The following is a 16,469-nucleotide window of genomic DNA, read 5'->3' on the forward strand; positions in this document are numbered from 1 at the left end:
AGAGTGTGTGAAAAAGATGTAGAATATTAAAAAATCCAACTATGAAGTGAAGTGGTTCAGGGTTGAAATTGACTTTCTGACCATTAGTCGCCTTATGTTATTGCCTTGGCAAGAATTTAGAATTGTGATATGAATGCGTATTTTTCTAGTTTTTCAGCGTCCTTATTCGATGCATTTACGTGTATGTGAATATTTTTTCTCTCCTTCTCCTAAGCATCCATTTCTTTTGAAGCACAAATTCATCTCCGGCATAAAAAAATTTTTTGACAGTTTGCAATTCCTGTTGTCGGCACTGAAATTGGACCCGAGTTGGCGGCGGCGGTGGCGGTGGCGGTGGCGGCTTCTCCTCGCACTGACTCAGCCATTCAGACCAGAGTGCGCACGGCACGCACGCTAGCACGAGCCTGGTAACATCTCGGAGCATTAATCACGCTCCGCTACGGGCCAACATCCATCTCTCTTCCTGCGGCTCTGCTCAGATTTAGTCAGCGTCAAAACTCCCGAGGACGGAAAAAAAAAATGTAAAAAAAATAAATACAAAAAAAGAGGAAGAATGGTCCTCGTCTCGTTCCAGCGCAGCTCTGCTTCATTTTACACCATCTATCACATCCAAAGCTGCTGTCTGCTGCCGGAATTATCCAAGTAACACTCAGACTGTGGCTCATGTCGCCCATGTTTGCGACTGAACTCTGTGTGTGTGTGTGTGTGTGTGTGCGTGTGTGTGTGTTTCTGCAGCAGATGAAGGAGCATTCCTGAGGAATGGAGAAGAGAGGAAAAACCCCATCAGGTGGAACACAGACGCGAAGACGTTGGGAGTTCATTCGACCCTGAACTCTGCGCTGAGACTTTGTAGCTTCACCTTTTAAACTCATCAAACAAACAGGAAGTTGAAGGAGGGGAAAAAAACCCCTCTCAGATCAGGTGATGTCACGCCGTCACCTGACGAGTGGGTTGGTGGTGAATATCAGCCAGACTGAACACTCGCTTATTATTCCGCCGCTGGTTCTTCACAGCATGGGCAGATTTTTCACGTCCCAAACAGCTTCTTTTAATTTTTGTTTATTTATTTATTTTGAAATACACACGGTGCGTTCCATTTCTGCTCGACTCGCTTCCGGCAGGAGTGCCGAGTGCTGCTCGACGTGTGATGCTGGATGTGTGACTCTTGTGACATGCAAATGGTTTTGGGGGATCTTCACTGAGGTGTTGCAGGGTTTTAAAGTAGAGGGGACACAACTGATGTGTCCTGATGAAGATGTAAAGGTCCCATCTTGGGGCAAAATTGTCTTGATTTTTTTTTTTTTTTAAGGAGGAAAATGTTTCTCTAGCTCCAGTATCTCTGTACATGTAGGCTAAAGGGTAGAGTTAAAGGCAACAGCCCCTTGTGATGTCACACAGGGCTCTACTTTCCTCATTTTTTTCCCCCTTCAAAGCATTGAGGTCAGTCAAAGCCTCGGTTATTTTGCAGCTGGCAGGTATTTCCTCGTTGGGAGGCAGCAAACAGGTGGCTAAAAGTGCTTTTCTTCACCCCCACCCCCCCAAGGTATTCTTTTAACTTTTTTTTCTTTTTTAAAAATGAAAAAATGGATAATTAATTCTGCAGCTGTGCCTGGCTGGCTACGTCTCCGGCACTTAAAAAGATGTTTTTATGATATTTAAATGTATTCATTTCCCATCGGGGAGGTCAGTGGCTCTGTCTGCGGCCGGCCAGGCAGCAGGTGCAGCCACGGGACCGGCAGGCTGACGCTTCCTCCCTTTTTTTCTCTCTTATGCAAAACAAGACAGAGCAGGTTGAACAACATCAACCGCGCCAACTGTTACTCGGCTCCCCCTAAAGGCACCGAGGAGTCACGTTGTTTTATTTGAACTCTCTGCTGTTCACTAAAGTTCATCTGCTCTCTTGTCTATGATATATTTTTTATGTATGTATGTATATATATATTTTTTTTTTTAGCTATTTCCCCTTTCCCGGAAAAAAAAGACTAGACACCATGTTCATTTTCTGTTATATGTATTAGGTTTCAATAATAACAACTGTTAATTTTTACTTTTTTTGGGGTACAGATTTACAGACATACCGTTTTGAATTCAGCCTATCGTTTTTTTTTTGTTTTGTTTTCTAAAAACATTTATACAGAATTGCCATCAGGTCTTTAAAATATACATATTTCCTTCCCTGTATTTACAGAATAAGCAACCCGGTGTCATTTTGCGGGGGTTGCAATGACACACTGTACTTAGAAATCATCCAAAAAACAAACAAACAAAAAAAAAATGTTGGGGGGGGGGGGCGTAAGACATAAATTGTGAAACAAACAGTTATGATAACAGTCACAAGTGATATTTGTGCTTTTTTCCCCCAGAGGAACTGTCCCAAAATGCAACATTTTCTGATATCCACTAAGAGAATTTCCCTTTTCTCTCTCTCTCTCCTTCTCTCTCTCTCTCTCTTTCTTTCAGTCCCATTTTTGTCCCAGAGAACAACAAACTATGAATCACAGGAAACAGAAAAGAAACAGCCCATCAACCTCCAGGTGGTACTTCAATCAGGTGAGAATGGCGCCAAAAAAAATCAATGGCTTTAATTTAGAGTCTCAAGTTACGGGTTATACGCGCTTCAGGCCCCTTAATTCTGCAATCACATGATCATTGATGGATTTGTCAAATTGGCCAATTTAAAAACAAAACACGAAAAACAACACAATCCATTGTTAGGACCTCATGATTCACCAACATTTGGTTTAATTTTATATAAGTGCTGCACTTTCCGTTACTGGTAAAATTAGCAGTAAAGTACAAGAAACGTTTTTTTTTTAAAATTCTTTCCAAATTTTGTTGGAAAAAAAACAACTGAATTACTAAGTCACACTCACAGCAGAAGCTTTTCCCCTTTCCTTCACCTTTCCTCCTGGCCTGTAGAGGTCACTCCTGAAAATCACTTGTACACCAAAAAAACGATAAAAGGGAGCTTCTATGAGTAACACACACCTGCAAAACAGAATCACGAGTAAAAAGGAAAAGACAGAAAGACTTTGTCGTGCGCCGGGTTGCCGAGGGACGACGGGTTTTTCCGGAGAGACGTGGACGTCACAGAAAGTGAGACGATGCGCTTTTCTTAGAAAAAAAAAAGACAAGAAAGAAGAGAAGAGGTTCCTGCTGTGCCTGCTGGGTGACACTGGAGGGTTTAGGCATCGCTGACTGACATGGCTGACCAGTTCTGAGCATGAGTACATTCCGCACACGGCTTCAAAACGTCGCTCAAGTTTTTGATTCTTTTTTGTTCGTTTGTCAGTTTTTTTTTTTTTTGTTTTTGTTTTTTTTCTCAGGAAAAGGTTTGGAAACAAAAAAGTTGTGAATGCTGGCGTCCGAGTCCAGAGCTCCGCCTCCTGACCTACCCGCCCCTGAGCAGCTCCCGGAGCTCCGCCTCCTTCACCACCCCCATCCCATCCCATCCCCCCGGCCGTCCAGCGGGTGGCGCTGGTTGGTGGTTGTCGCCCTCAGCCGCTCTGGATGTACTTCTTGATGACCACGCAGCCGTGCCGGAAGAGCGGGCAGGGCAGCGACTGCGGCAGAGTCCACGTGTTGGTGCAGGAGTCAAAGGTCTCCATGTTGCCCAGCGCCGGGCCCTCGCTGCTCACGATGCCCCCGGTGGCGTAGATCTTCCCGTCCAGGATGACGGCGCTGCGGAAAGGGAGAGCGTTGTTTAGGTTTTTGACTGGTGGGCCACAATGGGTTGTAATATGTGACAGAGGGGCTGGAGCAGGAGCAGATATATTTCTACGGAAGCCTGGTGTGGACAAGGCGGCTGCCTGAGAGCACATTTTGTATTTAGCGTGAACACTCGCATCCTCAAATAAATCAACAAAGAAGAAGGTGGACGAGGTATCCAGGTTTGTGCTCGCAGGCCACTGTAGTTCACTGGCGAGCTCAGGAGAGGGTCGGTACGGAGTCTCTTAGGGGACATAACGGAAAGAGCTATGCAATCTAAAATGTAACCACTCGATGTCGCTGTCTCCTCTTAAAAATCTCCAAATATTACACACTTCGCCTTTAAATACATTTTGGATACATTTGGACCGGATTGACCCTTTAACGGCCGAGCTGTGGATGCAGCTACACGTCCCAGGAGGCTCGAGCCGTGACACGGCGAGCTGCAGTCGTGAGCCTCCTGAAATCAGGCCCCTATTATTTGCTCTTCACTTAGCACTCCTGCTGCTGCAAGCAAGACTCGGTGTTCCGCTGCTGCTGCTGCTGCTGCTGCTGCTCTAATACAGTCGCTGATTATTACAGGGAGAGTGTCGCGTTAGCCGAGCGGAGCGAGTTGTGTTCACACGGGACACTCTCCTGTTCTCCTGGCTGAGTTCTCCGCCCTGAAATATCTTTCCAACACGCTCTTTATATTTTATTTGCTTTTAGCAAAAATCCAACCCTTCCTCTCTTGAGGGCAGAGGGAGGAAAGAAACTAATGGGAAAAAAGAGAAAAACTCAAAATGTGCTAGCTTGAAGTGAGAAACAGAAACAGGAGTTTGTGTGCAGAGAGGATTAAAAACTTTGGCCGTAAGCTGATTAGGGCTTTTGTGCTCCTATTGGGCTCGGCGACGCTCCGCATTTGCATAAGGTGCAAGTAGAAAACACGGCCCAGGAAACGGGCAGGCGACAACATGGCGCACCGTTGCGCACACACTCCCAGTCGGGACCGGAGCAAAGTAAGAGATTATTGCATTAAAACTAAATCTAGTCAGAGCGAGAGAGAGAAGCAGCTGATGAATGGAGCTGCTGCTGCTGGCGATAACAGGAGAGGAGCTGAAGGCCTGCTGACGGCCGAGCTCACGATACATCAGCTCTCCTGCGCCACATCCTGCACGACGGCTTCCCGTTGTTTCCTCGCTTGTGTCGGCTGTGGTTAAAGGTTAAGTGTGTAATATTTGTAGATTTTGAAGAAGAAACATAAACATCAAGTGGTTGATGTCTCTCCCCCTCCCGAGCTTGCCAGTGAGCTACGGTGGCCTGCAAGCACAAACTTGGATACTTAATCCACCTCATTCCTCGTTGGTTTATTTTAAGACGCCAGCAGCTGGATTGTCCACACCAGGCTTCCTTAGAAATATGGCAGTTCAAAATTCAATTTAATAAATCTTATTTTATTCCTGCTCTGGCTTCCGTTATTTTGGCGGGGAGTGAAGTTCTTTCCCTCTGTGAAACTTCTAATTAGACGGCGAGGATCGGAAAAATGTCGGCGGAGCAGAGAGTAGAAAGAAGGGGGCGAGATTGGCGAACTGTCCCTTTAACGGCTTATCAACGACTCTGACAAGTGTGATTTATGTCGAACATCCCGCCGGCGAGATCGGCCGCTGTAACCAACTCCCCCCCCCCCCCCCCCCCGCGCACGTCATTTTCTCCACATTTCCACCCTCGAAGAAAGAAAGAAAGAAATAAAGAATAGAAGAAAGGGGGAAAAAAATTCTGGAAGGAATCCAGAGAAGTGCGGCTTCATTATCCCTGCCGTTACCACCTCAGTGACTCCGGCTAACAGGGATATTAGGAAGTGATCCGTTTCATTTGTCTCCCTTTATCTTCTCGCTGTTTCCCCCGTTAAGAATGGAGGGAGAGTTACAGGTGCCGCTGCAACCGCTGTCTTTTTGCGTTTACGCACAAAAAAAAACAACCCACTAAAAATGTAAAAATTAATCAGAATTTAACAAAGCAATTTGTCAGCCCCCCCCCACCCCCCCTGCAGCCTGTTTCCCAATGCCAAAAAAAATGAATAATTAAATAAATAAGTAAATAAAATCCTTTATTCCTCCTAGCGTGACGCACTGCGCAGGAATAAAGGAAATTCAGTTAAATAAATTAGCAAATACATAACTCAAATGTGCCCTAATTTTGAGAATAAAACAGTTTGACTCTTGGTCTTTGTCTTTGTCAAACCTTCCTTGCGGCGAGTCGACAGGATGATGTCAGTGACCGTGATGTCGCTCACCTGCAGAACTGGCGCGAGTGGTTCATGTTGGGCCCGGCCTTGATGTTGCCCTTGTCCGGGTCGTAGATGGTGGTGGCCCGGGCGTAGGCTCCGCCCAGGATGAAGATGAACCCGTTCAGGCTCACCGCTGGCGCGTACTTGTTGTCTGGAGGCAGAGAGATGGAGGGAGGGAGAGAGGGAGGGCGAGAGGGAGGGAGGGAGAGAGGGAGGGAGGGATGGAGACGTGTTTCTCATTAGATGTGACAGAGTTATTGTTCCGCCGTCAGAAGAAAATCCCACTATTGACTATAATCACATTGTTTTTTTCCCCCCTGCTTTTCGACAACTTCTGCCCCGCCTCCACCCCCCAAAAAAAAAACCTCATCAACAACATTCTCCTTATCTGGTTACAGATTTGCCATTTTCCAGATTGCTTTGGAGCAAAGAAACATGGAGTGTGAGTGTGTGTGTGTGTGTGTGTGTGTGTGTGTGTGTGTGTGTGTGTGTGTGTGTTTGGGGGGTGGGATGTGGGGGGCAAACAAGCAGAATGCAGCAGAACCTGCGCTTCATGAATCCTTCTGAGGTTTTTATTGGCTGCTGGAAAAATATGTTTGTGCCCGGCGGCGATATCAAAGCATTGCCTAAGTCCCAGTAATTCAAAATTGCATCAGGCCCTCCGGCACCTTCGGTAGCTGCGTGACGAGAGAGCGAGTGAAAAAACAAGAACAAAAACTTGCAAAAAAAAAACAAATTGAGTGCGTGGATATTGGAAAACTCGTCCGCTTGAACAGGTGGTTTAGCGGCTGCACGCGGCCGGCCGGCTGGCTGGCTGGGTGTGTGTGTGTGTGTGTGTGTGTGTGTGTGTGTGTGTCAGGAGAGGAAATGCATTTCTGACTTGGGAGCAATTTTTTCTTCTCCTTGCAGCCGGCCAATTTGCTCCGCGCATGAATAATGCAAGGTGGTGGCGGCGGTGGCGGCGCCACGGCGACGGGCAGCCATCCCTCACTCCACACGGCCGCAAGGAGGGGGAGGAGCCACCACGTCTGACGCCTTGAGAATGAGATCAGCGGAGAAAAGGTTCCATCGTGCCTTCTTCTTTTTTTAAATTATTTATTTATTTTTTTAATTAGCCGATTCACTCTTTCTAAAGGCGAATTCACAGCAAAAGCGATGGGTTCACGCAAGGATTGCAAAATCACGAGACAACCCAGGCAGTTTTGCGTGTATTCAAAGAAAAAACAACAGTGAAGCAAAACTCTTTTCCTCATCCCAACTGTGTCTTAAGTTTCGCTGTGTGTACAAAAGAAAAAAAAAAGATAGATAAAAATAGAACAGCCGCAGACGCTTTCGGTGTGAATTGGGGGTAAGAAAGATGCACCTCCCCCAACGCTACTGTAGCGCCACCCTCTGGCCACTTCATTAAGCACACCGTTCTTCTCCAGGGTGCCTAATAATGTGGCCGGGTGGTGTGCAACCGCCCGTCCGGAGGAATGACTTCACATAGCCAATCACGTTGGCAGCAGCTCTACTCATCGATCGCGTGGACGCGGAGGAATCGGGACGAGGAGGAAAGACGACCGCAGTGACATTGAAGCGAGCGACCGGGTGAGGATATCGTCTCTGGATGCACAACATCTACGAGCTTAAGGTAAGGCAGTGTTATACACACACACACACACACACACGCTCACTGGCCCGGTACCAGGTGCGTGCCCTGCCCCCGCCCCCCCCCCCCCCACACACACACACACACACACACACTGCAAGATGTGCTGTTCCCACAGAGAAACAACACACAAACCCCTCTTGCGCTATGTCATGCGCTCGCTCCAGGTGTTGCGAGTTGCGCACACACAGTCGGCCGAGGCAGCGACGACGTCGTTTTTCAATTTCCCCCGGAAAACGTCGACATAAAACTGGAACACGCCGAGAACAAAGAGCTTCGGCCCATTTTCTCCGGCGTGGCCACGCCGCCGACTGGAAGGAAACACGCTGGGCCAAATTCACGTTTTCAAACACAAATTCCATCCGTCAGCTCTTTGGCCGTGCGCCACTTTCCTCCCACAGCGTGCGCCCCTTGGGTCTGAATGAATCGTTCAGAGCAATCACTGACTCACAAGTCCTTGTCTCTGTCAACACTCGGCCCTGCAAACACTAGATAGCTAACGGCAAAGAAGAGGCCAGGCTATGGTCACGATGCCGCGACTGCAGTTTCACGTCTCCTTCGTCCTTCGTCCACTGAGCCCAGTGGCCCAGTGGACGAACGAATCACTCAGCGACTCACGACATCCAAACCTGTTCGCAGATCGATCGATCGATCGCTCGCTTAATCAGTGAAAAGGTGGAGCTTTGTGTGGAAAATATGCATCTCTACCAAATTTCGCTGACTGACTCAGTGACTCAAACGACTCAACCCCCCATGCCTCCCGACTCTGTCTTTGACGAGTGACTCACTTCACACCAGCAGGGAAAACGACTCGCGGCTGCTGTCGCCGCCGACTGGTCGTGCACTCGGCTTCACACGCTGATTTTCCACTTTAATTCCCTTCATCTCATTGATATGCGGCTGCCATACGAGTGCATCTGTGCATGTGTGCGTGCGCGCGCCAGTCAAACGTGCGCAGCGTTCCGCAAACATGGAAAAATTCATTTCTCCGCGCTCGGCGCCCGAGGCGGAATAACAAGAGGAGGCTCTCAGAGGGGCTGGTGCTGGTGCTGGTGCTGGTGCCGGTGCAGAACTCATAGACTTCCTTGTACAGACATACGGGAAGTGGTGTCTTTACTTGTATGTATGCGAAGGTTCTCGTCAACATCGCAGGAACGAGTCCAGTTGCCGCAACCTGAACCTTCACTTCAGTGGGCAGGAAAACTGGGAGCCCTCGTCCCTGCCCGATGAATCCATCTTGGCCAAAGGATTGGATTTATAGAGCACTTTTCTAGGCACTCAAAGCACTTCACATTGAGCCCATTATTCATTCACAGCACATTCACACTGGTGGGGGTGGCGGCGGTGAGCTACATGTGTAGCCACAGCTGCCCTGGGGCAGACTGACGGAGGCGTGGCTGCTCTGCCCTTCCGACCGCCACCATGTGGGTTAAGTGCCTTGCCCGAAGACACAAGGACAGACCGGGATGGATCGGGATTTGAACCGCCAACCTTTCGGTCTACCTGCTGAGCTGCAGTCGTCCCAACTAGTGCTTGTATGTTTCTATTTTTTTCCTTTCTGCGCATGAAAGCCGAGAGAGACAAGTTCAAAATTTGGTTTCGTTCGTTTCGTTGCGTAACAAACGCTAAAAGATCTTGAATATTGAGCCTCGTGGGAGCGACGTAGGCCGAGGCAGCCGTTTGGGTCGAGGTCGAGGACGACAGTCGGGGCCGGGGACAAACAAAGAGCGCAGACGAACAAACTCGCACGGAGCGTGCCGAGGACGAGATGTCAGTCTGCCATCCGGAACAGAGAGACTTCGGAGTCGTTCTCCTGCATCTCCTCCCATCTGATCGCCAGCAGATCTGATATCGGATCCTATAAAACACAAGCGGCCGCCGCCGCCGCCGCCGCCGCCGCCGCCGATGGCGTGACACGCTGTTGCGCCCGCGCGTCACAGCGCAACTGCGGCTCCAATTATAGCGTCAGCGTCCAATCAAGATAAGGCCGCCGCCATCGCGGCCGAGACTTCCAATAGCTGCAGTTGTCACAGAAAGGAAGAAGAAAAGACCAGCTTTGAAAGAGGAAATTGAAACGTTCGGCCACACAGGAGAGGGAGGAGGAGGAGGAGGAGGAGGAGGAGGAGGAGGAGGAGGTGAGCGTAAACGTGCCATAAACAGAATGTCTCGCTTCCTGCGCCTTTTCCAACCAGGAAAAAAGAAAAGAAAATGCAGGAGGTAGCTCAGAGGGAAACAAAGGGCCTCAGTTTTTGGAGATTACCATCGAAACTGGAGGCAACCGGAGCGGGAAAACCTTTTCCTTCCAGCTCAGCGGCCGGCTCCTCTTTTCTTCCTACCAGGTGGAAAGTGAGAGCGGACATGACTTGAAACGATGGGAAGGAGGGGAAAAACAAAAAAAAAAGGGAGGGGGAGGGAGAGGGATCAAAAGCAACAGGTTTGCATCCTTAGCGGTGGCTGTCTTCCACGAAAACAAGGAGCAAAAACAAGAAGCTATTTTTTTTTTTTTTCCCAGAAAGGATTGATGGAAAATACAGAAGAAGAAGGTGACGGGGAAAAAGCAGAAGAATGATTGCAGCAGCTCAGCCGGCATGGGCCAATCAGAGCGCTGCTGCCAGGACGGGGTCGAGGTCATACCAACCCAGTCGCATCGCCTGGGTTGTCACTGCATCACGGCCTATTCAGCAGTTTGGCCTCTATGCTCCGTTATTTCCAAGAAGACAAAAAAAAACAACAAACCTCCAGCCAGCGAACAAACTCCAAGTGTTTCCCTTCCAGAGGGAGAAGAAGAGAAGTGGGGACAAAAACACCTGAGTGGTTGGTTGGTTTTCAATCGAGTGGTGAGGAAAACGGTGCACTGTCACGTCGCTTCAACAACCCTCCTCCTCCTCCTCCTCCTCCTCCCCCTCCTCCTCCTGCTGCTGCACCTCCATTATGGCCGATAATGTCAATTTGCACGACTCATTTTGCCGCTTTCGATTTCCCGATGAGGCTTTCCGGGGGCGCAGCTCGATGGAGAGCTGCCTGTCAATAGCGACTGCACATGGGCAGTGGCGGGGGGTTCGTGAGAGAGGCTGTGTGTGTGTGCGTGTGTGCGTGTGTGTGTGTGTGTGTGTGTGTGTGTGTGTGTGTGTGTGTGTGTTTTGGCTAGATTTACTCCAATCATGACCTCCCCTTATTTTCTCCATTTAAGCGCCCTGAGTTTGGTTTTTCAGCGGCTGGCGACAGAATATAAAGTGAGTGCACTGCACTGCACTGCAGCAGAGCCTCCATGTTTTTCTCGCCGCCTATTAAAAAACATACGCGCCTCCCTTCGTCCAACAGCCCTTTTGGATCGGCAGCGATAGGCGAGAGACACACGAGTCGCCGGCGTCTCGGTGACGGTTTAATGGATCTGAAGTGACTGAATCACTGACGTTTCATTTATTCTTTCTCCCACCCCCACCCCCCTCTCTCTATCTCTCTCTATCTCTCTCTCTATCCCTCTCGACGGGACGGCAGCCCGTTATTAACACAGCCATCAGTGTCGAAGGTCTGCTAATATGAAAGAGTTTTAGTTTGGATTTTTTTTTTACACAACAACAACAACAACAACAACAGCTAGAACCAATTGTGTTTCTGCCTCAGAGCCACAAAAAGAAAAACTACAGGCGACATCGTCAATTGTCTTCGTAGCTTCCTGGCTAACAGGAGCTGTCAGGCTAACGCTAGCTGGCCTTGACATTCAGCTTGATTAACTATTTCAAATTTCTCCTGGAGATCAATAAAGTATCTATGTATGTATCTATCTTTTGTGAGATTTCATATTTCTGACCACTGTTTCCCCTTGTGACTTAGTCCAGAGGCCAAAAGGGGGCGGGGCCTTGAGGAGAAGTGGGGAAAGGCTGAAGAACAAATGAAGATATTTCAAATGGGGACCAAAAAAATCTCCAAAAAGCTGCGGGGGGCCATCGGCGGTGCGGGCAGGCCGACCTTTGGACCACTGGGGGCGGGGCTTCGTAGAAATGGTTGATGGAGCTGAATCTTCCCCACGTTGCAGTGCAGTACGCCATCGGGGAGACAGATATATATCCGGTGTGTGTGCGCGTGCGTGTGTGTGTGTGTGTGTGTGTGTGTGTGTGTGTGTGTGTGTGTGTGTGTGTGTGTGTGTGTGTGTGTGGCTCTAGATGAGGCTGCAGAGACGCGGTGCATCTCCAAAGGCTCGCCAGAGGGTCTATTTTTGGCGGCGGCGATATTATTTTTCACTCTGTACGAGACAGAAAGTCACTCCTGATAAGTGTTTGCGAAACCCATTTGCAGTTCACACGGGAGACGTGGAGAAGGAGAGATGAGGGGGAGGAGCCGGCCGCACACACCACACGCACGCACACACACACACACACACACACACACACACACGCACGCACGCACGCACGCACGCACGCACGCACGCACGCACGCACGCAGCCGCTTCTTTTTGTGTCAGTCGATAAAGGCAACGCTGGGAGAGTGACGGGTGGTGGGAAAGATGGTGAGGAGGAGATTAACAGCAAGTTAAGATTGATGGAAGGAGGGAGGGAGAGAAGGAAGAAAGGAGGTGAGATCGGAGGTAAAACAGGAAGGAAGAAGGTAGGGAGGGAGGAAAGAAGGAATGAGGGAGGGAGGAGGAGGAAGAGGACTGATGAGGAAGTGCTCCCTGGCTGTGAAATTGGCCCGGCAATGATTTTCGTGGATCGTTGCCGCGAAAACCAAGACTCGTCCATTATCTCCTGAGCGCTCGCACGTCAGAGGCTCATCTGCATTCTGGCAGCTGTCTGCCTGCCTGCCTGTCTGTCTGCCTGCCTGCCTGTCTCCCTCCCTACTGTCTGCCTCCCTGTCTGTCCGTCTGTCTGTCTGTCTGCCTCCCTCCCTACTGTCTGTCTGCCTGCCTGCGTGCCTGCCTGTCTGCCTCCCTGCCTGCCTCCCTCCCTACTGTCTGCCTCCCTACTGTCTGTCTGTCTGTCTGCCTGCCTGTCTCCCTCCCTACTGTCTGCCTCCCTGTCTGTCTGCCTACCTGTCTCCCTCCCTACTGTCTGCCTCCCTCCCTGTCTGCCTCCCTGTCTGTCTGCCTGCCTCCCTCCCTGTCTACCTCCCTGTCTGCCTCCCTGTCTGCCTCCCTGTCTGCCTCCCTCCCTCCCTGTCTGTCTGTATCAGATTTAAAGTGACGACCCGCACATACCAAACAGCCGCTCTCGCACTTCTTCCACCGCACAACGGGAAGATCTCGCAGGGCACCACGGCGTAGCGACGACTTGTGGACACAAAAAAAACCTCCTGGACCCCGAAACGCTGCTCATCTATTGGACAGAAAGCCAGCAGGTGGGCGGGGCTGCACTCCAGCGCCCACGCAGCTTTCCTCAGGTTTATCTCCAAACTGTCATCACTTCTCTTGCCGTGTTCCGTTTTTGAGTAAAATAAATAAATAAACATACAAACAAACAAACAAATAAATGAAAACTCCACTTGAAGCCGCCGTTGGGCTCCTGAGTAGCGGTTGGAGGGAAGCACCACTTAATGGCACCAAAACAACTTCTCTTCAGCAGCGTTTGTGTCCAAAACATTTTTATTCCTTTTATTTATGGAGCCTCCGCTGCTGCTGCTGCTGCTGCTGCTGCTGCTGCTGCTGCTGCTGCATTTTGGCTGTAATGAGTCTCTTTATTTTTGCAAGTTTCCAAATCTGGTCTTTGCACCCAGAAAAGAAAAAGCCACATGAAAGTGTTACCAAAACGTCAACTGAAGGGAAATCTAATACTTTGGTGGTAATGATGAGACTCCCGTCATTACACACGCGCTTCGTGTATTTCACTACAGTTTGAACTAAAACCCAACTTTAAAAAAAAAAAGAAAAAAGTTGGATTGCAGGAAGAAACTTCTTTGGATGTTTTAAAAACAGAAGGTCGAGCGTCTCCGGCTCAACGTCTCTCTTTGTTTCCAGTTTTCTTCTTTTTGTATGACACAAACCTTCTCATCCAACTTTTAAAAGCGTTTTGTCCTGCAGCCCTAACGTGACGCTCCGCGATACACAATTGTGCGACGTTCGTGGCCCCGGCGTTTGGCTGAATCGGTCGCTAGCGAGCCGTCCGCTGCCGCAGTCGATCAGCCAATCAGCTGCGGAGCTGCAGGTTCCTCCGCACATTTTTTAAGAAGCAGTTGAGTTTTTCGGAACGTTCACCTCGATGCAGTGCAAGAAAACCTGCCAGGCCCGCCAGGTCGTGTGGAGTGGAGGGAGCGAGGGAGGGAAAATAATCCTGCTAGACAGGAACTGGCACTTTGTCTGAAATCACCCCTGACTCACTGTATCTGTAGAACTTTATGTGGCCTCTACTTAAAAAAACCACTGCACTACACAGTTGGCTACAAACCCGCTTGCCGTGTCCCCCCCGGAGGGCACTGCGTAGCCGAAGCCGCTCTCTTACCGATCATGGGCGACTCGATGAAGCTCCAGGTGTTGCTCTGCGGCACGTAGGACTGCAGGACGCCCGCCGAGCGGCCGGCTTCGTTCACGCCCCCGAAGACGTAAACCTTCCCGCCGCACACCGTGGCCGCCGCCGAGTGCACGGGCTTGGGCAGCGGCGAGACCGTCTCCCACTGGTTGGTGATGGTGTCGTACCTGAGCAAAGGGGGACAAACAAACAAAACAAAGAAGTGGATTTTTAAAGCAATTACATTTCTACTGGTTAACGTTTGTGATGTCCTTTGCTAACCGTAGCAACGTTAGCGTTTAAAAAAAAGCTAAAATTCGATATATTTTTTTTAGGCGCTTCCACCTCGAGCTCAGTTCGCAGCGAAATGCTTTTTTTTCTTTTTGAAGCGCTGCAGGGCTGACGGATACAATTAGCCGAATGCCTTTTACCGCCGCCGAAGATGAAAAACGCCGAGCTTCATGCACAATGACGGCAATTAAAGCAATTACACAAAGCAACATATGTCGGCAGCTACAGGCCATTAGTCTCTGGAGCCGCTCTGCGTGTCGGCGCCGGGGCTTTTTGGACCTTCCTCAACTCAACCTCCTCGCTGGCAGAGGCTTCACCGCCGGGCGCAGACCCAGGTGGAAAGGGGGCGGCGACACGGCGTGCGTGCGTGCGGACCTGGAAAGTGCTTAGAGGATCAGAGGCCAAGAGTCCATCAGTTCCGTCAGTTTTGCGGCTACGCGGAGCTGTGTCTGAGCCCCCCCCCGCCACCCCATCTCACAGCCCCGCGGCTTCATTAGCGCGCTTTTGCTAGCAGGGTAAAAAAATAAAATGGTGGTCCACGGGCCGCTGATCAAAGCCGGCCCTCGCCGACAGCCTTCCAGCTGGAGAGGGCCTCATTAAAAAGCTGAAAAAAAGAAAAAAAAAACAGCAGCAGACCCCGGATGGTGCAATTCAAACCCACGGCCGCTCAGGCGGCCCGCGAGCCTCCTTGGTTAGCGCGCGCTCTCTCTTTCACAAACACCTTTCTTTTGCGCGGAGGAAAAAGAAAAACAAAGCGCGGCGACTGCCTGGCTGGACGACAAACGCATCAAACACTTAAGGAACGCGGCCGCAGTCACTTAAGGGAGGAGAGCCAGTGGTTTGTTCCGGGGTCAACAGTCTTCGTTAGGGGGGCTTCAGCGAGAGTCGAGCGCCGCCTCTCACTCACAGCATCTTATCTAATGTTCCAATCAAAGGAGAGCGTGCACGTGCGGTTTTTTTTTACTTTAAGGGGGCTACAGCTCGTGTTTTAAGACTGTAGCCTTGTTTAAGAAGGCCATTAAGAGAAAGTGCGCGAGGTGGGATATCCCCAGTGGGGGTCTGATCGCGACTGTGGCCTCAGCCGCCGAGGGGAAAGGGTTTAATTTGATTGGCAGGGCTGGAAAAAGCCGCGACACACGCACACACACTTGAGTCACGCTTGGAAAGGTGGGCCCTGCGACACCCTCAGCGGCAATTAGCTGCTTAGCGTGCCTGCGCATGCGTCGTCGGCTTTGGTAACTGACCCCTTGCGGAGATAGAGGCGCTAACACGTGTTTAATTCCCCTGCAGATGTAATTATGCTCTGAGCCGCGACGCGCAGGTTCATAAATTTAAGGCATGGACTCAGCTGAGTGGGGCTGATTAGCGCGTGGACGAAAGGCCGCGGAAGGTTGTCGCCGCCGCCGCAAACAGCTCGTCTCGACGAGAAAGCGGCTTTAGCGGCAGCGCTGGGGGTAAAGTTAGCGACAGGAGGAGGGACATTAAGGGTCTGAAAAGAACATGACTAGAACTGCGTAGTGACACAGTGAGGCTGAAAACCTTCACTTCTACTGTTGTAATCAACCCTTTTGACAATAGAGTTTTGAAGAAGTCTCGCTCAAACTGTTAGCATCGCATTCGCCAAGCTAATAGTTGAGCTAGCAAGGGACTTAAAGAGTCAGATTTCTGCATGAAAACACAGGTCATTTCTATTTCATAGGTGAACTGAAATGTATGTCAAACATCAGTTGACTTGGATCAATTGTTAATCCGAAACCTCTATCAGCTCCGGCTAATAGTAAATAGTTCTGGCCTCGGTCTTGGTCTGTTAGAGGGAAAGTCACACCTGCCATGTGATTATGATGACGGATGTTCTATCAGGCGCCTTCTTGCTTGCACTGAGGAGTGCAAATGAGGAATCGATGTGCAGCCTCAGCCACCTGGTCCGACACGCAGCCTACATTCTGCAGGAACACCTTGAGATGATTCTGCGCTCTTTCAACTCATTTCATCGCAGTTGAGTTTTGGACAAATCTAAATCTCAATTTATTTAATTTTTTTTGAAATGTTGAAGTGTATTGCTCTTTCGCCATGCTTCATGGCTGTCATGGGACAAATATCCATGAGTTTTGGACAA

At 49.8% G+C, this 16,469-nt stretch overlaps 1 protein-coding gene across 3 annotated transcripts in view; it reads right to left on the reverse strand.

Moving 5' to 3' along the window:
- Positions 1 to 1,994: 1,994 nt before the first annotated feature.
- Positions 1,995 to 16,469, reverse strand: part of klhl29 (kelch like family member 29) — a 216,111-nt gene continuing 201,636 nt past the window's right edge. For all 3 annotated transcript variants that reach the window (XM_076044723.1, XM_076044721.1, XM_076044722.1), the window contains 3 exons: positions 14,057 to 14,250; positions 5,981 to 6,125; positions 1,995 to 3,681 (listed from right to left, as the gene is read on the reverse strand). In XM_076044723.1, the coding sequence (XP_075900838.1) occupies positions 3,498 to 3,681; positions 5,981 to 6,125; positions 14,057 to 14,250 (523 nt within the window). In that variant the 3' untranslated portion in view covers positions 1,995 to 3,497. The remainder of the gene's footprint in view (positions 3,682 to 5,980; positions 6,126 to 14,056; positions 14,251 to 16,469) is intronic.

The sequence above is a fragment of the Nelusetta ayraudi genome, unplaced genomic scaffold (assembly GCF_046127955.1).
Source record: "Nelusetta ayraudi isolate G7.1 ecotype Tasmania unplaced genomic scaffold, CSIRO-AGI_Nayr_v1 ptg000082l, whole genome shotgun sequence".
In the NCBI taxonomy this organism is placed as follows: domain Eukaryota; kingdom Metazoa; phylum Chordata; class Actinopteri; order Tetraodontiformes; family Monacanthidae; genus Nelusetta; species Nelusetta ayraudi.